At 39.2% G+C, this 22,479-nt stretch overlaps 1 protein-coding gene and 1 pseudogene across 1 annotated transcript; both read right to left on the minus strand.

Moving 5' to 3' along the window:
* Positions 1-479: 479 nt before the first annotated feature.
* On the minus strand, positions 480-15,977 carry LOC107559944 (uncharacterized). The gene is given in 6 exon segments (XM_016243975.1): positions 480-1,421; positions 1,668-1,797; positions 2,025-2,245; positions 2,391-2,554; positions 2,641-4,618; positions 15,860-15,977. Coding segments are annotated over 5 exon segments (2,700 nt in total). The 5' UTR covers positions 4,595-4,618; positions 15,860-15,977; the 3' UTR covers positions 480-1,190.
* A 1,411-nt stretch (positions 15,978-17,388) lies between these two features.
* The window catches only part of LOC107559945 (uncharacterized), a 9,491-nt pseudogene continuing 4,400 nt past the window's right edge, over positions 17,389-22,479 (minus strand).

Consider the following 22,479-nt stretch of genomic DNA (forward strand, 5'->3'; position numbering starts at 1 on the left):
GGCAAACAGGAGCGGACCACCCAAATGCCATCATTCTTCACAGTATGTGGGCCGGAGTAAGGTGTTGAATCTGGGCCGGATCTGGGCCAGAATTAAAATCAATGTGGCCCAGATTTGGGCCCAAGTGCCATCATTCTTCACAGTATGTGGGCTGGAGTAAGGTGTTGAATCTGGGCCAGATCTGGGCCAGAATTAAAATCAATGTGGCCCAGATTTGGGCCAGTTCTGCTTTATTTGGTTTATTCATGGCTGACATTGGGCCTTCTTTTGGCTTGCTTGTGGCCCAAATCTGGCAAACAGGAGCGGACCGCCCAATTGCCATCATTCCATGTGGTATGTGGGCCAGATGAAAGTGTCAGGTGTGGGCCTGATCTGCGCCTCAGGAATTTTGCTATCTGGGCAGGCAATTAAACTGATGTGTCACATCAGAGCGTTAAATTTAATAATAAATTACATATAAAAGTACAAGTTAGGACTGATTTATGACTGGCACATCTGACCTCCTCACTTTCATAGGCTATTATTTGTCACTATCATCAACTAATACAGCCTATTCTATGCTGGCCATCACTGCATCCAATTTTAAAGAGATTTTCTAATCAGATCGGTGTCCTGATTTTGTTGCGTTAAGGAAGAAGTAAAGTCAAGTTGTGCCTTATGACTCTAACAGACATCTATTCTGTAGAGCAGTGAAATAACAACAAACAAATCAAGCATGATTAAAAAACAAGACACTGTACTTGAGTAGCCTATAACAACAACAAAATAAAAAGAATAATGCTAAGAAAAGTTTCCGACTCGCTGCATGTGACTCTTATATTTTCCTGGAAATGAAAGCATACGCCCTTCCTTGTTCTTACACCTTGCGGAACATGTAAATTATTACAGGATCAGCGGAGCAAAACAATGTTGTTAGCAATTGGTTGAGTAATATCATACTGTACATTTAAAATAAGTAGTAAATAGGCTATAAACAATAAAATCAGATATTTAGGGTACTGGTGCCCCATAGCATAGACTGCGTGCTCGGTGTACGACATACTCTTGGTATATTTTGTCTCCTCAAGTGTCAGAGTTTTTCAGCTGTCAGCGCCTCATTTCATGAAAACAATGAATCTACATTTATCCATACATTTAAACTCATTCATGATGTAGAATCAATGTACATATTGAAACCAAAAATACAACAATCAAATCTGTGGAGCTGAGCTGAAGAACTTTTTCAGACTCGCTCTGGAGTTCCATCCTCTCTCCTTCGCAAACATGAACACACTCCCAAACAGATCAGGAAATGAAGCCATCAGGCTGATGCTCTCAGCGTCCTCTGGCAAATGAAGGTGTAGAATCATCTCAAGGATGATCAGAAGAAATGGACAGCACCTGAGTTAAATATTTGAGTGTCACAGCAAAGGGTCTGAATACTTAGGACCATGTGATATTTCAGTTTTTCTTTTTTAATAAATCTGCAAAATTGTCAACAATTCTGTGTTTTTCTGTCAATATGGGGTGCTGTGTGTACATTAATGAGGAAAAAAAATAACTTAAATGATTTTAGCAAATGGCTGCAATATAACAAAGAGTGAAAAGTTTAAGGGGGTCTGAATACTTTCCGTACCCACTGTATATGTAAGTATTTTTGCATATTTGAGCATTGAAGTTAGACCCACTTTAGTCTTCCAATCAGAAAAGCTTTTCCCCTCTGTGTATTTTTCAGCGGCTTGAAGGAGCTCCTCATCAACATTACGATAGTTGTTAACCTCTTTCTGGTTCCCCAATTTTTTCAAATACTCCACTCTCCTGACAGGATTTCAGAAACAGTTCAATCTCGTCAGCTAATAAAAAAGTTTATATGCAATGCAGTTTTCCCTTCATTTAATATAAAACCATAACTTGCTAGTACTGTAAGCAGTGCTGAAACTCTCTAGCTTGTACCAAAATAACAAATCATGAGTTTAATAAGGTCATGAGGTGTTTGTTAATTTTAGATTGATAAATGTCATTGCCAACTCAATGGAGTATTTTACCTGTCATCAGTCCAGACGAAGGGGTGTGCGAGGGTTTGCTCCACAGTTGGTCTCTCATTTGGATCTTCATTTATCATCCTCTCGACGAGATCCTTCGCTACATCATCATCCAGATGATCCAGTGAGTATCTTCCTTCTAGAATGTTGACTTCACAACGTGGACCTTTACCAAATGGATGTTGTCCTCCAGAGAGAATGTAGTACACTAACATGCCAGCGACCTTCAAACATGTTACAGTGTTACTAGTTTAGAGTTTTCACCAACTACAATTAAAATGACTTATATTTAAGCCAATAATTGCATTTCTAATAATATATTTTAATCACAGTCTTTAATTAAGTTAAAATTACAGTATTGTTGACCACCTGAATGTCTGAGCTCCTCTTGTACCCAGTGTTGGCCTCCTCATCTATGGTCTCTTTTGCCTTCCAGCATCTAGTTCCAGCGCTGCTTGTTCGTAAAGTGGTTTGGCTGAGGTTCAATCGACGACTTATGCCAAAATCAGCCAATCTCGCTTTTCCTTTTGTGTCTGGAAAAAAGGTAAAGGCCATTGTCCTTTTAAAAACATAGTTTTGATTAATTAAATAAACGTGGAAACTTTGGTTTAACTCCTACCAATCAGGACATTCTGGGGTTTGATATCTCGATGGAGCACTTTGGTTTGCTGGTCGTGTAAAACCTGTAAGCTGCAGAGAACTTCCTTCACCAGCTTCTTCAGAACCAAAGATCTCTCAGCGCTGTCATCTGGTAAATGATCTTGGATATATTCCTCCAGTGTGTACTCACAAAGCTGAAGAACAAGGTATCCAAAATCCTTATCCTTTGCAAAGTCCACATATCGCACAATAGAGGGACTGTCAAAAAGTCGTAGAAATTTTTCCTCATTTCTGAGGACTTGGTAATTAGACTTAATCATTCGTTTCACAGCCACCTCAGTGCCGTCATCCCTCAAACCAAGGAAAACTTCTGTTCCATCACTTCCTTTAGCGATACGAAATTCATCAGTGAGTACAAGAGTAAGGTTTCCCAGCCTATTGGTATTATTAATATCAATGTTAGCTAGCTTCTCAAGCTTGGACCTCCAACGACGGCTGATTTGACGCCACTCTCTTGAGTTCTCATCAGGATGTGTGAACGGCTGCACACTTGAATTTGATTCCTCAATGGATGTCACTACAGTGTCTGGATATGGTTCCTCTTTATCTTGCTGCTCACTTACTTGTGATCCCAAATTTTGCTGGATTTTCTTCTTTTTCTTTTTCTTCTTCTTCCTGCTTGTTGATAGAGCTGCAGTCTCCTCACATAAACTATCCACTGCACTCGAACCTGCTGGATGCCTCAGTGATTCATCCAACTTTTGCAGCTTTTTTTTCATGACTTCATCCATGTCTATCTCTGCAGTGTTAAGTATCTTCTCTGGGACGGGTGATAATCCACACAATGCTACAAGTTCAGGAGCAATATCATATATGCATGCAAACAGTCCATATGTCCAAACTCCAATCAGACTTGAATAATCAGGACGTGTTAGAGGCAACAGACTTTTGCACAACTTCTCATAGACAGAATGACTGAGTACCCGTTTCTGCTCGGACGTCTTCTGCATCATTAAACTGAGTATCTTTAGTATCAGATGATTGATGTTTTCTCCTTGTGCATTTCCGGAGTGCTGAAGTCTGTATGTTAGAATAGGCACAAGATCACTGAATATCTGAGGAGAGATGCTTTTGCTGATACATAAAGCAACATATAAGCAGTTTAGTGGATTCAGCCAGTATTTCTGAGGTATTTTTGGGAAGCGCTTGATGACTCCCTCAATGTATCTGTCTGCACTCTTTGTATCTTTTAAAAACTTGATGGCGCTCTGATGATACTGCTCCGCACCTTGACCAATGACACCAAAATACACCTCAAACAAAATAATATGACTGAAAGGATCCTCTTGAAAGAAATGTTCCTCATAGACTCTGTAAACTTCTGTCTGAGTTTTTGTTCGTACAGCACAAGAAAGAGAGAAAAACCGATGTACTTTCTCAAACACTTCATCCTGTGACGATAATTGATGAATCATTCTCTCCACTTTTTTATCTAGCTCTGGATTCACCCCATAGTTAGTTTCAGGTGAAGCTCCAGCCTCTATAAGTGCCTTCACAATGTCTTCACGGTCACGATCAACAGCACATTGTAATGGACTTAAAATTTGTAATCCTTGTCCATTTGGGTTTGCTTTTGCTGCAAGTAATCTTTTCACAATAGTCAGTGGAACCCCAGTTGTAAATGCAGCATAATGTAGAGGAGTTCGTCCATTTGTTGAGAGTTTGTTTGGATCAGCTGACTCTCCAAGTAGATAAGAGCAGATTTCTTCATTTCTACATAAAACTGCTGCAGTTAATGGAGTAACATCATCTTTCCAGTCTTCAAAAGGGTACAGTCCATTAATATCTTTTCCTCTTAATAATCTCTGAAATCTCTGTGTCTTGTTCTCTAAGATGCATTGTATTAGAACATCTGTTTTTCTAGGTACTGCTGGAATTGGAAGTGAAATCGGTAATGTTATCTGGAATGCCATGGATCTTCAAATTTTCATAAAAATCTGTGGAGAGATAATAAACACCATTGCCATTATGGACATTTAATACATCTCATCTCCAGAACATTTTATAAGTATTTTAGGTAGACACATAACCACAAATTATAGATCTATCTATCTATCTATCATCATTTCTGACATTCATTTGAAAGGTTATTTTTTCATGACTCAAATACATGCATATGAATATTTACATGAAGTGATTAAATTAAAAAGAGCAGAGCCATTAATCAAAAGTGTTGAGATGCATAAGCTTAAAAGTGTTGCGATGTATTTAAGCTTTTTTAACATTATTTGAGCATTACAAACAACATTTACAGTTCATGTCAGATTTTGTTGCTGATTTGAAATATGTTATTTAAATGTGAGTTTGGCAAGCAGTTTTTGAGATTTCAGTTTCCCCATTCAAGTAGACAGAACTTGGTCATGCATGGCCGAAATATAATCGATCTGTGGCATTGCAAATATGGACGCAGATTGAACAGATTTTCCCGGAAAGTGACTTTTGCGAAAACTTAACAGTTTAAATTATAAACACAGCCCTTATAAACACAGGTAATTGCAAATACTCTCCCTCTCATAATACTCTGCTCAATAATACTCTAATACTCTTTATGTTACTCATAGAAATGTATATGTTGATGCCACATGCAACCGATTTACAGTATGTCATTTGAACTGCATTATAATGGCCATTAATGTCTTTTAAATTACATGGTTCACATACTATAGGTTGTAAAATCCAACATTTCTCGTTCTTACTGTTTTTTTTTAGTTAGCTTACGTACTAGAATATTGTAAAGCTAATGATTAGCCTGCTTATACATCACAATTTGCACTTATTGTACATATATATTCACAGCGAACTGTAATGTATTCATGCAAGTATTAAATGTCCATATATTTCGGTTATCATAACTATAATATGTCTGTATTTTTTTTGTGTAATTATTAACTTGGAAAAAAGTTTGACATCTGTCTACATCACGACATATGAAATTACGTTTTATTATGTACAGGAAGCACATACTCTCTTTTCCCACACAAATGCACACACATACAGTACAGACACACACTCGCACAGAAACATGTTGTCAGAGCTGCTCTGACGTTCCTTTTCGAACGGTCTCTCCTGTTGTGTTGTACACTTATGGGGGAACTCCTGTTTACTCTGAATACTGAAGCCTGATTTGTTCACATCTGTGCATGAACAAATGGCCTGCCAAAAGGGGTGGGGCTGACTGCTATATAAGATGGCTATATAAGAGCACCATTTCGTCAGAATTTTCTCCTTCAGCGTGAAGATCATCTCCTCGCTGGACTCTGAAGAAGAAGAAGCAAGAAGCTCGCACTCACCAGAACAGAGTGCTCTCATTGCGAGAGCATAAGTCTCACCCTGCCTCGCTTGCGAATCGCCTTATTTCTTGAATGTGGTCCTCCCCATCTGCTTTCCCATTTCTCCCTCCCAGCAGCCTCGGAGGAAGAAACAGCGGACTGAATTATCGGGCTCGATTCAACTCACGCCGGCACAGGTCCCACATGCTTCACTCTCCCCGCAATGCCTCGACTCGTCAGTGTATTTCACACGTAAGAATCAGCACCCTTGTCTGCAGTGAGCGGCTTGATCTCCTTCGGCGGATCTGAGGAGGAAGCTGTCGCCGATGACTCCATGTCACTGACAGCTTCAGATGTGGAGGAGTGGGCGAGTTCCAGCACCCTTCCTCCCAAGGATTCAACACGGGCCAGCGTGGACAGCGAGCTAATTCCTCCCAGCAGCCTGCCAAACCCGTGCCGTCTCTGGACCAGCCTCAGCCAAAGTCTGAGCCTAGGCACCAACAGCGCCCTAAGACGGCTAAACACTACCCATTTTCTAAGTGCCAGGGACCCTGCCCCAGAGTGACGTTGGACCCTGAGCCGCAGAAACCGTCCTGATCCCAATGCAGAGAGGACGATGAGAGGGCCAGGTCCCGCCAAGGCCGGACTGCCCTCAAAGAAGTCTCAAGCTCACTCTCCATCCCTCCTCTTAGCTCTGGTTGATGGAAGCTCTGTTCAAGCTAGGCCCGTCCTTCTCACTCAGCACGAGCACAAGCAAACTACCGCTGTGATAGCGGACCCACATACTCAAAAGTGCACTTCTCTTCTCATTATCACAAATGTAAGTTTCCCGCCTCTTTGTGACAATCTGCCATTAAAAAGACTCAGACCACTTGCCACCCGGCTTCAGGCATGGAAAGTCATCCCAGGTGTGTCAAGTTGGGTTGTGCAGACCATAGAATGAGGTTACTCACTGCAGTTCGCTCACAGAGGTGTCATTCAAACTTCGGTACAGGACAACGATGCACACGTTCTCCGGGTCGAAGGGCAAAGTCTGCTTGCAAGAGGGGCTGTAGAGACCATCCATCTAGCGAACAGCGAGTCAGGCTTTTACAGCCGCTACTTGCTTGTTCCCAAGAAAAATGGCGGGCTCAGGTCCATCCTCAATCTCAAATGCATGAACCATGCGCTGATGAAATGCTCGTTCAGGATGTTGACTTTGAAACAGATCCTCATGCAAATATGACTGTTTTTTTATCGGTGGATCTGAAAGACGTTTACTTTCATGTCAAGATCCCCTCATCACAGACTGCCCTTTGGACTGTTTCTGGCCCCCCGCACTTTTTGAGATTCCTGTGTTCACATTTTAATGTGATGTCATGTGATGTAATGTCATTTTAATGCAAACCATTTAAGCGCAGGAAGGGAAAGAACTTGCACACTGTTTTGCATGCCACACACACATCTGAAGTGTGAGCACAGAGAACCACAGTCCCGGTGCAGTTTCCCGGCCTGTGTCTGTTCTCGAACCGTTTCCCTTGCATTTCCACAGCAGAAAAGGTAGTTCCGGGCCGGAACTGACTTCTTTCACATTTTGCGACCAATATACACAAAACTTGTATATCCTCAAAAACACAGCCGTTTTTTGTCTTAAAGGGGTCATGAACTGAGAAATCAAAATTCCCTTGATCTTTTCACATATAAGAGGTCATTGTACTATAAAAACATCCTGTAAGTTTCAGAACTCAAAACTTTCTCATTAGTCTAAAAACAGCTTATATTGAAGCCAGTCTGCGAAAACAACAGCTTGTGGAATGTGCCGCTCAATGACGTAATAGAGTGGGTAAACCCCGCCTCCGCAGAAGATCAACGCCTGCTTCTACAGGACTGCCTATTTAGCCTCGCCCACTGATTCTACATCACTGCCTGTTTAGCCCCGCCTACTGAGTCGTGCACGTAGTGTAAACAACAAGAGAGACGGATGCAGGTCTACACAGAAACTAAACAATAAAGATGGCTCCAAAGATAAGATGCTGTGCAAAGCCAAATTGTTGACAAACAGTCATTGCATAACCTTCCATCGCATTCCAACATTAGGAAAGAGTGGATTAGCTTTATTTTGAATGAAGTTCCAGACCTCGTCAGTAAAAGTTTGGTTGTTTGAATGTTCCTCTTGTAGGCCTAAGTGTTCTGTAGGCTGCTGATTTTTGCTTATGTTATTCAGCTGCAACAGAACGCTTTGTAAAAAGACAGAATAAATATGTTTAGCATCTGAATGTTTGACTTAATTTTTATATATATTTTTTTTCATTATTGGAATCAAAACTAGGAATCGTTAAGTATTGGAATCGATAAGCAGAATTGGAATCGATAATATTCAAATGATACCCAACCCTAGTCAGAACTGTGGTCCCTTGGAAGGCCTCTTGCCTTTTTCAGACAGGCATCTAATTAGAACTGACCTCCAGAAGGAAGGTAGTCAGGACAGATGCCTCCAACTTGGGTTGGGGAGCACTGTACGAGGGCAGACCAGCATTAGGCTCCTGGTCCAGCCTGGAGTATTTACTGCCTAGAGATGATGGTGTTTTTTCTATCCCTAAAAACCTTCCTACCAGCCTTCAGAGTGCACCACGTCCGTCAGACAAAATGACGGTGGTAGCCTTTAAAAAATTACCAAGGCGGTGTCAGGTCACACCCCCTTTACAGGATGGCGAGACGCCTCCTCTTGTGGGCACAGTGCAACTTATTCTCACTGAGGGCAGTTCACGTGCTGGGTAGACTGAATCAGGGAGCAGATATGCTGTCCCAGAACAATGTAGCTCCAGGAAAATGGAGACTACATCCCCAAGTGGTTCAAACGATTTGGTCTGGTGTACAGCACAGAGTGAGGACCCGTCCTCCGGTGACACTGCTGGACAAGGGGCGCACCTCTTCCACACTCAAATATGTGGCAGCCATCGCGGCAAATCACGCTCTCATGGCTGGCCAGTCAGTCAGCAAAAACGACCTTGTCGTTAAGTTCCTGAGGGGAGCTCAGAGATTGAAACCACCTCATCCTCATACTGGCTTGGGTGGCTTTAGTCTCATAATTGGCTCATGCTTTTTAGGAGCCAACTTGCTTATAGTACACCGCTATTGGACGCATTCCCCATAAGCATACAACACAACAGGAGAGACTGTTGGAAAGGGAATGCTCTGGTTACTTAAGTAAACTCCATTCCCTGAACGAGCGTTGCATAGCCTGCCGTGCTATAAGGCTGCACGTGAGTCGATGACTGTCGATATCAGTCGAAAGATTCTGACGAAATGGTGCTCAGAGCCGACTTATAGGTTATATAAGAATATAAGTCGGCTCCACCCCTTTTGGTGTGCTGAAGCACCATTTGCTCATACAGCTACCCGAACGTGAACAAATCAGGCTTCAGTATTCAGAGTAAACAGGAGTTTCCCCATAAGCATACAACGCCATGCTCATTCCCTTATCTCAGGGAACCGAGATTACGCAAGCAACCAGAGTGATTATAATCAGTAAAGCAGTTTAGCAACTTAAAAGCTACATGACATGTCTCACAAGCAAGGTAATAATGGCACTGTTCTTGAAGAAAATGAACTTACAGTTTCACTATTAGAAGAGACGCTGCTTCCAAACACTGTTGAGAGGTGCACAGACTCAGGCAAAATCTCTTTACTCAGGTAATTCACAGACACTTAATCTTTCTCTCTCTCTCTCTCTCTCTGACTTCATTATCAACTGCATTAGTCTGCTATCAGCGGCTCAAGCCTCCATTACTAAGTCTAAATTGACGCTTTGTGATTAGCAAAGGAGGCATTGGATGAGATGCATAAGAAATTAATCATACACACACCTTACTAAAATTAACCATTGTTTTATTATAGTAGAAGTGTAGTAACCATGGTTTTTCAGCCTATTGATAACCATTTGTATAGCCACACCTTTCAACAAATACCATAGTTAAACTATGGTTAGTGTAGCAAAACCATAGTAAATTTGTAAGGAATTTCGTAAGGAGCAAATGTTTTATGGACAAAAACCTGACAAATGTTTTGAAATACAACATCTGAACAATGTATTGACATATGGTAACCGTAGTATAAGAAGAATAATTCCTTACTTAATGTTGTTTGTGTGTACTTAGTATGACAATAATTGATTAATAAATTAATCTTTAAAGCAATCGCTACAAAACCATTATTGCATATAAACTGTACCACAATACTATTACTGTGTAAAATTAGTATTAAATTAATTTTACATAGCATTGTACTGTATATTACAGCAATCCTTAACTTCAATTATTTTTATCTTTATTTAAGAATAGTATATTAAGTGAAAAATTACATTGTTAGGTATAATTTTGCACGTCATTGTAGCGTCTGGACCAATCAAACACACAATTTTTCATTTGATTTAACAAATCAGTTATTCATTAGATTAACAAATCGTCACAGACCCCTCACCCAATAAACTGGGTGCGAGGATGTCTGTGAACAACACCAGGCCCCCCCCTGGTCCCCATATAAGTATCATTTGCACCTTTTTACAAAGGTGTGTTTGAGCTAAGAATCTGATGTTTCCTTCAGGCTGTAAATCTGCTGAATATTAAATGGTTCCATAACTTCATTCTTTATCTCTCTCCTTTTTACTGCTTAAGCTTTAACCCTTTTCCTATACCAACTGTATGCATGTGTGTGTGTGCGTGTGTATGTTAGACTAGTTAAAGTGTTTATGTAGTATGTTGGACTAGTTTAAGTGTTTATGTAGTTAATAAAGTCTTACTTGTATCACACTTGACGTTGTTCATTGTTTGCTCATAACTGGAGTCACTTAATCATGCAGATTTATGCTACAGTCTTTGTGTAGAATTGTACAGTAAGAAAGTTATTTCCCTTAACCAGGAAATTAACGTTCTTAGAATTGACAGACAGTTGACCCTGAGAGGTCAAGTAAATACTTACAGCGGATCTAAATATTTATAATTAATTATAACTAGTTATGATTAATTATTCATATTTCCCCTTGAGCTGATTCGCTACATCATGAACTCTCTTATTATAACAAAGTCTAGACACGTTGTAAATAAGGGATTCACTGGGCAGTGTAGAGCTTTATTGATTATAATGTAACTTTGTGAGATCGCGATGAACTTAAGTGCTTTTTAGTAATTAGAAAGGGAGGGCAAGGGCCACATATCCACATATAAATGTGGGATTCACTTTCAAAATTGCGATGACTGACACAGTGATAACCAATGGACGGGACAAAAATATAATCTGTCAATATAGCCTACTGTATGTGCATTAGGCCTCAGCGATACAAATGCAGACTGATAGATTCATAGACATCAGAATATTTTGAAACAGTCGAATTTTGGTCTTGAATTTATTTATTTTTCTTCAAATTTGTAACAAATTATTTTTTGTAAAAGTAGCCTAATGAATTTTAAATCTAAATCTCTTACTATACAATTCCAAGTCTCTACACTGTGCCATTCTTGTTATGTATGGAGCACCAAACCTGCAGAAATTAAAATAAATCTGCAAAAATTTCAACAATTCTGTGTTTTTCTGTCAATATGGGGTGCTGTGTGTACATTAATGAGGAAAAAAAATTAACTTAAATGATTTTAGCAAATGGCTGCAATATAAATAAGAGTGAAAAATTTAAGGGGGTCTGAATACTTTCCGTACCCACTGTATATAGATAGATAGATAAAATAACAGGAAAATAAAGAAATAAATTACTTGCTAAAAACAAATGGTTGTCATCCTGTTAGTTTCGTCAGTAAGCCTGGAACCATCAACATTTTTTTTTATTTTTGTCAAAAGGTAGATCACGCACACACACAAAAAAGATCAATGCCAGGGGTAAGTGCAATTGAAAATACAATTACATTACAAAATTAAGAAACTAAAAATGACACATTGAGACAGTTTTAAGGGCTTTAGAATTGCTGGATGTAAGAAGAGTGTCAAGGTAGGACTTAAGTTCCTTACAGAAAACAGAAAAGTAGGGCTTAGAAACTTTAAAAAGTTTATCAAAAAATATTGGCCCTGGTCTTCTTTAGCAAAGTTGTGATGACCAAATAAAACATCTTTGTATAACAAAGAGAAACTCTGTGAAGAAAAAGCATGTAGAAAAATATAGAAATCCTTCCAAAACAAAAAGTGTATATATACATTCCCCCAAAAATATGAGACACAGATTCATTTTCAGCCCACAAAAGGAGCATAAAGAATTAATATCTAGAAACATAATTTTTTTTTAAATAGAGCTTAACAGGGTAAAAAAAGATGAAGTAGGCTACCGGAACCATCAACATCGTCGATGAGATTCTAGGTTGATGATGCCTCTAGACACATTCGGTGGAGATTTCTAAGGCTTGTGTTCATTTTGTAATCACAGAGAAAATCGTGAATCCCAAAAGCATTGTGAGGCAAAGTTTATCATAAATCAGTTGCATAAACGCAGCCCACTGGCATAAAGTTGGCTTGACATTGGACGTTCGATATTCACAAGTTTAGGGACCATCTCTAAAGTTACATACGACATTGGTACACACATTTTGGTATACACATTCATTTTTTTTATATTTATTAAAATAAACTGTCAAATCATATCTACAGTGGGGAAAAAAAGTACTTGCACAATTGGTGGCCGACTAAATACTTTTTTGCCCCACTGTAAATATGCCTGATTCGTAGATGAACACTTTACAGTTGGTTTTGTGACTGTAAGTAGGCCTGTCATGATAACTTTTTGTTGTGTGATATATTGCCCCAGAAATAATTGCGATAAGCGATTATTATTGTCATTTTAAAGACCATTTTATGCCACTGAATATATAATCATAATTTAACAGCATAATAATGCAAGAAGGCCTACACACTTCCAAATGACAACAAACTTTTAATTTTTAAGAATATTTAGATCATGGAAATTAAGTATCAAAATATTAGATACCTTAAAAACCTGAATAAATAGTAAATAAACATTTTCTAACATAAAGTGCAAAGTAACAAGTACAAAAAAAGAAAAATGCACAAAGAACTTGTATGGAGATTTTTCCATCTATTTTCCATCATTAATTTTTAAGTAAATATAATGGGCGATATATTGCGTCACCAAAAATGATTGAGGTCATGTACATATATTGCGCGATAAGTCGATATATTGATTATTGCGACAGGCCTAACTGTAAGTCATTCTCTTTAAATGCTATTGAAGTTACAAACAAAGTGAGATGGTGCCTAAACTTGCGAATAAAGCCATTTTTAATGTCAACTGCCAGGGGGCCTCATTTCCAAAAAGCATTGTGTAGACGGTGGTGACAGCAGCGGCAATCCACCTGTCACTCAAGTGGCCACACCCTTAATTATGCAGAACTTTAAGGCTTAATATAATTTAAAGGGGTCATATGATGCTGCTAAAAAGAACATTATTTTGTGTATTTGGTGTAATGAAATGTGTTTATGCGGTTTAAAGTAAAAAAAAACACATTATTTTCCACATACTGTACATTATTGTTTCTCCTCTATGCCCCACCTTTTTGAAACGCGTCGATTTTTACAAAGCTCATCGGTCTGAAAAGCGAGGTGTGCTGTGATTGGTCAGCTATCCAGTGCGTTGTGATTGGCCGAATACCTCAAGCGCGTGACGGAAATGTTACACCCCTCACCATACTGTTGATGCCGTGTCCCGGCCGGAGTGACGACACAAAAACATTAAAACCCATTATAAACGAGGCAATTGTTGCATCCAGTGGGGACATAATTACTGATTATAATGACTTATATGTTATTTTTACGTGTTGTGTTGCATTGCATCGCGCCGCGTAAACATAAAACCATGTCTGCATTTGTGATCAGAGAAATGACAAACAACAAGTGCTACTCTACACTGCTCAAAACTCTCGTTTGAATCGTCAGTGGCAAATCCTTTAAATGAAAACCTACTTACGTGAGTCAGAACAGCCGGCATTGTAGTCTACTCTCCCAGGATCAGTAAACAGTCCTCCATAAAATGTGCTGCACACATCTGAATATTTGGGTTGAAGTGTTCTGGAACAGTGTTGTAAACACAACTTAACCACTGATTTCTAGTCGTGTCCTCTTTTGGAAGACCAAACAAAGTAGTTTTGCTTTCACAACGAAAAGCACAGCAGCCTAGCGTGAGGGGAAGCCCCGACTTAGCGTGAACTGAGGCCGGGCAAGAGTGAGCCGAAGCGGCAGGATCGAGAACGGCGGTCCTGGCGGATCCGACGAAGGAGCGGTGAAAACGGTGAAAGCCGATCCGATGATCCACAGCACTAAGTTGATGTATTTCCTCAGCGACCAGCACAGATCAGCTCCAGGCATGACGAAGCGGATATCGTCCTCTTTTGGAAGACCAAACAAAGTAGTTTCGCTTTCACGACGAAGCACACAGCGCCTTCACGACACGCCGGCGGCAACAACAATACTACAGCGAGAATAAAAGTTACGCCTTCTTTCTTTGCGTGAACATTTGGGCGGCGTTATGCAAATCTTCCCACATAGTGATGTAGGTATGTGGGGGCGTGTTAGAACGAGCCGTTTTAGGTAGGTGTGGTTGACTCTTAACTTTTATAAAGAATATCTCTTTGGATTTGAGACTTTAGTCTTTGCAACTTTACAGATCTTCTTTATGCACTAAGAGCTTGTAACACTCCAAAGAGAAAGGAAAACTTGAAATCGCATCATATGACCCCTTTAAACGGATTAGTTATAAAAAAATTCACCCCCCTCAGTCGTCATAAAGTGCAAAATTAGCTATATAGACCAAAACCACTTTTTGTACCAGGCTGTAAACTAATTTTTTTCTGCTGTAAAGTTGGGCATTTTAACATGGCGAGTCTATGGGGCTGACTCCCTTTTGGAGCCAGTCTCTAGTGGCCAGTTGATGAATTGCAGTTTGAGACACTTCCGTGTTGGTTTCAAGAGCAAGACCGGAAGGTTGCCGCTTGGTCTAGAGGCGTCATCAACCTAGAATCTCATTGACGATGTTGATGGTTCCAGGCTTACTGACGAAACTGTAGCTGAATTCAGTCACTATAAAATAATTGAACGTAATAATTAGTGAAAGCACGCACGTGTAGAGATTTACCGCTGATTACAGAACCGGCTTTACTGACGAGATGCGCATTAAATATCGTGTGATATTTATCGTGCAGCCTTGATAATAATGTGAATCTGTGAAAATATCTTGGAACTCTCCAGTTGATCTGACGCTTCTGCATGAGCTCTTAACCAATGATTCACCGGAGCTCCACAAGGACCGCCTCCATCATTTCCATGTTGCACACGGAAAAGTAAAAAGAAAAAAAAATGAATAAATAAATCTGGAAATAAATACATGTGGAAATAAATAAATATAACAAATTAATTAATGCATGAATAAATACATTTAAAAATAAATAAATAAATATAAAATCCAATGAAAAAGTAAATAAAAGTTCAAAAGAATAAAAATAAATGTAAAAATAAATACAGAAAATAGTACATATAGGAAAAAGGTAATAAAAATAAATTCAGGATTACATTTTATTACAAATAAACTATATTTGTTTTTATCAAGTCATTTTTTTTCTGTAGGTTTGGACCTCCATACCCTCAGTTATTCTTGACGGGCCTGCACCTGACCTTCTCATTTTAATAACTATTATTTTTTTAATTTGTCACTATCATCAACTAGCCCCTAACATATTACATTTTCAAGAGATAAGTGATTAGATCTGCGTTGTGTGTATGTTCCGTTAACTCGTTATGAATTAAGGCATCTATTCCGTGGAGCTACACAAACGAGAAAAACAAAATAAAAAAAGAATCACGTAGGCCTATTATTAAAAAAACAAGTAGCCTTTAACAACGACGAAGAAAAATAATAATACTTACGCACAACTATTTCCTATGCTTTGCGTGCAGTGACTCCGCAGCTCTTCAGATGTGGGCGAACATGAAACTGCTTCTTCTTCTTGTTAATATTTGCGGCGGGCTGGACGCATCAAAGGCGCATTGCTGCCCTCCTCAGTTCATCTGAAGAACTCCGCTTATATATCCGTACATATTGTCCAATTGGTTGCATGAAGTTAATGACAGCTTTTATTGGTTCATAGTCCTTAGTACTAAGGATTGATTTTGTTCAATTTATAGAGCTTTGGTAAATATAATAAATGCCTTTGAAAAACCTTGTGGAACATTTTTTAGCAATTAGCTTTTGAAAGGAGAAATTTAGTGGGTTTTGCCAATGTTTAGGACAAAATGTTACCCCAGTGAGTTTTAAATCCATTCCGCCACTGAGTTTAGACAGACTTTCATTTTGCTGTATGACTGGTCTGTCTGTTGCCAGAATTTCAGGTCACGGGGTTTTATGAGACGGTCAGGATATTTCATTTACGTCAGATTTGCTTGGATATGAACAATAACTTTCTTTGTGTGTTTTTAATCAAAATGCACATTTGCTAAAGGGCAAGATGGCAACAGGCATCCTTGTAAAGAAGGAACAAGAAGTTACTGTATTGTTGAAAAAAAAAATCTATTTATGTATCTTATAAACACATTTCTATCTTATCCTTATTGAAATTAACATTACATTTCTTATATAATAACATAATGACTTCTATCAATTCATTATTTAAACATGCAGATCATTTAAAAAAGCTGTTTGTTTATTTATTAATTGATATATTTATAGATGTTTGCATGTTTTCAACAAGAAAATACAAAAACTGAAATAAAGTTTACATATCCATGGTTTTTCATTTTGTGGCAAGCTGTCAGAACTTTGTTTGCAGAGAAGAATAAATCTTAGCTCATCAGATACAAGGAGTGTGACGATCTTAAATATGTCCCTACATTTAAACTCATTCATGAAACACATTCATAATGCAAAATCAATGTACATAGTTTAACTAAAAATACAACAATCAGATCTGTGGAGCTGAGCTGAAGAACTTTTTCAGAAATGTTTAGGACAAAATGTTACCCCAGTGAGTTTTAAATCCATTCCGCCACTGAGTTTAGACAGACTTTCATTTTGCTGTATGACTGGTCTGTCTGTTGCCAGAATTTCAGGTCACGGGGTTTTATGAGACGGTCAGGATATTTCATTTACGTCAGATTTGCTTGGATATGAACAATAACTTTCTTTGTGTGTTTTTAATCAAAATGCACATTTGCTAAAGGGCAAGATGGCAACAGGCATCCTTGTAAAGAAGGAACAAGAAGTTACTGTATTGTTGAAAAAAAAAATCTATTTATGTATCTTATAAACACATTTCTATCTTATCCTTATTGAAATTAACATTACATTTCTTATATAATAACATAATGACTTCTATCAATTCATTATTTAAACATGCAGATCATTTAAAAAAAGCTGTTTGTTTATTTATTAATTGATATATTTATAGATGTTTGCATGTTTTCAACAAGAAAATACAAAAACTGAAATAAAGTTTACATATCCATGGTTTTTCATTTTGTGGCAAGCTGTCAGAACTTTGTTTGCAGAGAAGAATAAATCTTAGCTCATCAGATACAAGGAGTGTGACGATCTTAAATATGTCCCTACATTTAAACTCATTCATGAAACACATTCATAATGCAAAATCAATGGACATAGTTTAACTAAAAATACAACAATCAGATCTGTGGAGCTGAGCTGAAGAACTGTTTCAGACTCGCTCTGGAGTTCCATCCTCTCTCCTTCGCAAACATGAACACACTCCCAAACAGATCAGGGAATGAAGCCATCAGGCTGATGCTCTCAGCGTCCTCTGGACTATGTAGAGAAAGAAATACATGGTCTGACACACAATAATACTAAATTATTCTGGTATAAATACAGTGCAAGTTCAAGCTCAAACTGGTGTGCACCGTTTTGCTACGGTTTCCGGTTTGAACGACATGTTTCCTGGAAACGGTGTGCAACGGGGTTTGAGATGCATTTTCTCTTGTTTGGTGTGTGTGTCAAACATGTCAGCCCAATCAGCAGCTGCATGTATATAAACCACATGGTATTAAAGAGACAGCTAGCATTAAAATAAATTCACAAGAGCAAGTATATTGTTTGCACATGTTTATTTACATTAAAGGCAAAATAACTGAAATAATAAGAGCACAAGTATAGATCTTGAACTTCCTTAAGTCTGTCTAAATATCATTTAGTAATTGCAATGTCTTCTATTGTGTGCTAAATACTGATTAATGTTACATAAAAATGCTATACATATTTATATATTTTGCTATTGTATTATGGAGTGACACTTTCATAAACTTTTCTATACTGCTCTGATTATATAATGGTAAATATTACAATATCATAGCACAACAACAGTGATCAGCAATAATGATAAGCCTAATACTCACAATAAAAATAATAAGGTCATATAGATCATAACACAGTCTCGGAGGTAAGAAGTGGATTATCCTTCACCTGAAATGTTTGTCTTTTCATCCTGAAATGCGAGGCAAATGTTGGATCACAATAATTAGGAACCACAGTTTCCACAAATCCCTTCATTTGATTGGGATGTTCTCTTTTATTCTGGAGGGCAAGGGCAGTGACTGTACCATCGAGCGTATTTTGCAGTATTAAACACATATTTATACCAATTTCATCAGGCTCCGAAAATTCTTCAAAAAGAGCACAAAGAATGGCCTTCTCAGCTGCCATAGTTGCACCTCTTGCGTCATCAGAACAGGGTGTTCAACGCACCACCGTTTCCGTTTAAAGAACGTTTTGCACCGTTTTTGTCGGGGCTGAACGCAGCCCTGATCTAGATAGAATGCAATTTCCCTTTCATTTAATAGGGGAAGTTCATTTAAAACCATAATTTGCTAGGATCATAAGCAGTGCTGAAACTATCTGGCTTGTACCAAAATTACAGATCATGAGTTTAATAAGGTCATGAGCTTGGTTAATTTAGAGCAGGGGTCGACAAACTATGGCAAGTTAATGCTGGCACGCTAATGCCGAGTTCACACTGCACGATTTTAGCACGATTTTTCACTCGCGGACAGGTTTTGCGAAATTGCAGACAAATGGCGAAATCGGAGGCAAATCGGTGCTCGTTCACGCGAGTGACAATCACGCAGTGTGAATTATCAAAAAAACGCGATCTGAGGGAATCGCCGACTCGTCGCAGACGACCGTAAAATATTTGGCATGCTAAATCCGCGATTGCCGCCGGTTGTTTTTTATGTCAGCAGGTTGAAGCGACCCCAATAACGTGATATTTAGGCCCTGGAATGTGAATTGTACCAGGAGAACCCCGCCAAAAAAAAATTTATTTTACCCCCGAAAGCGATTTTTATTGGGGGACCCCCTCGAAAGCAATTGGGCTATTTTCAGGCTAGTTTTGAGTAGTAATTGGGTGGGTTTTGTAGCGAAAACCTGGCAACCCTGCACCAGACAAAGCTGTCGGCGATTCTTCCTATTGTGAAGTCATGCAATGTGAAACCTTCTGTCGCCGATCCATCGTGCAGTGTGAACACAGCAGCAACCGAATTCTGTCCCCAGATAGTCACACAGTGTGAAAACAACGGCGATCCGACGAGTTTGAAAATCGTGCAGTGTGAACTCAGCATAAGGGATAATCACAGGCAGTGGGACGTAAGCGATAGGGAAAACTATGTAGCATCGTACATTTCATTCCTCATAATCACAACCTGTTAGCAGCTGTAAATACTATTAAAGTGTGAGGATTAAACTGCGCTAGATTACAGATGCGTGTGGCAACAAGGTGTCCATCTCGGGTTACTTGACTGTAACCCTGTTCCCTGAAAAAGCAGGAACAAGATGCTGCGTTTCAAACGCTTGTGAGAACATTCTTTGTTCGACCGGTTATAAAGCTTATGTGTCAAACACGCCAAGAATTGGCATTGGTTACACACCTGAGAGTTTATAAATACATGTGAAACGGACACATCCTGTTCACCTTTGTCTGAAAGGACATCCGGGCACGCCTACAGTGCGGCATTGAGGCGCAGCATCTCGTTCCCGCTTTTTCAGGGAACAGGGTTACAGTCAAGTAACCTGTAACGTTCCCTATCAAAAGCTACTCTCGATGCTGCATTTCAAATGCTTGCAGGAACGAGAATACCAATGCCACCGTACTGGAAGTGTCTGGACCCCCCAAGGTTGTGTAGTGTTTGCTCACAAGCACTGAAGAGGTCTCAGACATGACTCTGGGATGTTGACTCAAGGACACATGAGCCCGGAGTAGCATGGACATTCAAACTAAACAATCTGACAAATGTGTGCGGAGAGGACCAGCCTGCCACATCACACACTTGCTGCAAGGGGACACTGCTTGCTAAAGCCGTAGAAGATGCAACCCCCCTGGTTGAATGGGCCCTAACTCCTAGAGGCGAAGCTTGACCACGCGCCTCGTAGGCTAGGGCAATAGCATCCCTCACCCAATGTGAGGGATTTTGTTTACTAGTTTGTTTAGTGGCAGCTGCCCCCAGTTGCGGCCCCCATAGCATGTGAAAAGCTGCTCCGACTTACGCCACTGGCTGGTGCGGTGGAAGTAAATCTGAAGAGCACGTACTGGACACAGAAAGTGAAGTCTTTCCTGCTCCGGTGTCGTGAACGGCGGAGGGCAGAAGGCTTCAAGAACGATTGGATGTATGGTCAAGAATGGAACTTTCTGAAGATAATTAGGGTGAGGATGCAAAATAGCTTTGACCAGCCCAGGGGTAAAGTCTAGGCAGGATGGCGAGACTGACAAGAGCCTGCAAATCCCCAATTCTCTTCAGAGAAGTAATAGCCATTAGAAAAACCATCTTTAGGGTCAGAAACCTGACAGGTGCTGACTCTAGTGGTTCGAAAGGGGTGTCAACCAGACCCTCGAGCACTATAGCTAAGTCCCACAAAGGGACTGTCGCTCTAGTGGACGGCCTCAACCGCTTGGCTCCACGAATGAAGCGGGCGACTAAAGGGTGCTTTCCCACAGAAACCCCATCAATCAGAGCATTTCAAGCCGAAATGGCAGCCACATAGATTCTAAGAGTACCAGGACATGTGCCTGAGGGCAGTTTCTCTTGCAAAAAAACTCCAGCACTGGAATAATTTGGCAGTGAACTGGGTCTGCATGGTGTGTCATACAATACCTTTCGAAAACACGCCATCTGAGGGCATAACTTCTTCTAGTGGAGGGAGCCCTAGCACTTATAATAGTCTCTACTATATCGGCTGGAAGCCCAGCATCTCTTAGTTGGTTCCCCTCAGTGGCCAGACATGAAGGTTCCAGAGCTCGGGCCGGGGATGAAATACTGTCCCCTGCGTCTGAGACAGAAGATCTCTGTATTTAAGTATTTTACTAGAACTAAATGTGGGCTCCAAGACGCACTAGTCCTCAACACCTAAAAGAAATGCCAGTGAAATAAAAGAAACAGTTGATTTGTGAGGAGAGCAATCACATGTTTATTTTCTAAAATCAAAACTAAAACTGAATTAGGCCTACCTCAATATTGTAATAAATCAAGGCTGACCCAACAGCCTCTTAAACGACTACAAACGCTGAAATCTCAGTTAAGCGCAAGTCTTTAAAAAGGGCATAAGTAAACCAATATCCTTCTAAAAGTTATCATCCATATCCTCATCTAATCTGAGTCCAAATTTGATTTTCAAAACTTGATTTTCAAAAGTCAACAAATTTGCAACAGCTGAATGTAGTAACCTTTTGTCTGTCAAATAAATGCACAATACACAGTAGTATTTACTAGAAGCAGAGGTTCAGGAAGTACATGAATTTCCTGGAAAACCCACACTACCGGATGTTTTGAATACATCAACGCTTTCCCTGAAGGAAAAATGGCTGGAAATGCTACAAAAATCATGAGATCCTGATAAACTGACTGCTGTAATTCAGAGCGTTCATTACTGCGAGTGGAAAATTATTTGACTAAAGATTTGAAGAAGACATCACTTAAATAGAAATGCTCTTTTGTAATATCATGACTTTCACAGCAATTCCAAACTTTTCAAAGTTTGATTCCAAAAAAAAATTTAAATAAAGAAATAAAATAAAATGTTTGTACTTTCAGGGGTTCCTGAGCCACCATTGAAATTCGCTCACACTCAACCATTCTGTGTAGATTGTAATGTAGTAATGTAGATTGTAGTTTCCTGTGAGTTGCTCTGAATTTTACCTCAAAATGTTGGACAAAATGTTACCCCAGTGATTATTACCCCAAAAAGGTATATTGTCAGTTTCTATCTATTTTAAAACCATTCTCATTACCCAGAGTGCAGTAACACTTATAGAGACTTTCTTATTTTTGCATGACTATTGGCCTGGTTTTTGTAGTCCTTTGTAGTTTTATTTCCAACATCAAATCAGAAAAAAGTTAGGATGCTTTGTAAAATAAAATCAAGAATCTGAGATTAGTTAATTCCCTTGAACCTTTATTTAATTGACAGAAGTACAAAGATTTCCAATGTTTTCACTGACCAAATTAATTGTATTCTGTAAATATATATATATATATATATATATATATATATA

Source organism: Sinocyclocheilus grahami, unplaced genomic scaffold (assembly GCF_001515645.1).
Source record: "Sinocyclocheilus grahami isolate Dianchi unplaced genomic scaffold, SAMN03320097.WGS_v1.1 scaffold706.1, whole genome shotgun sequence".
Lineage (NCBI taxonomy): Eukaryota > Metazoa > Chordata > Actinopteri > Cypriniformes > Cyprinidae > Sinocyclocheilus > Sinocyclocheilus grahami.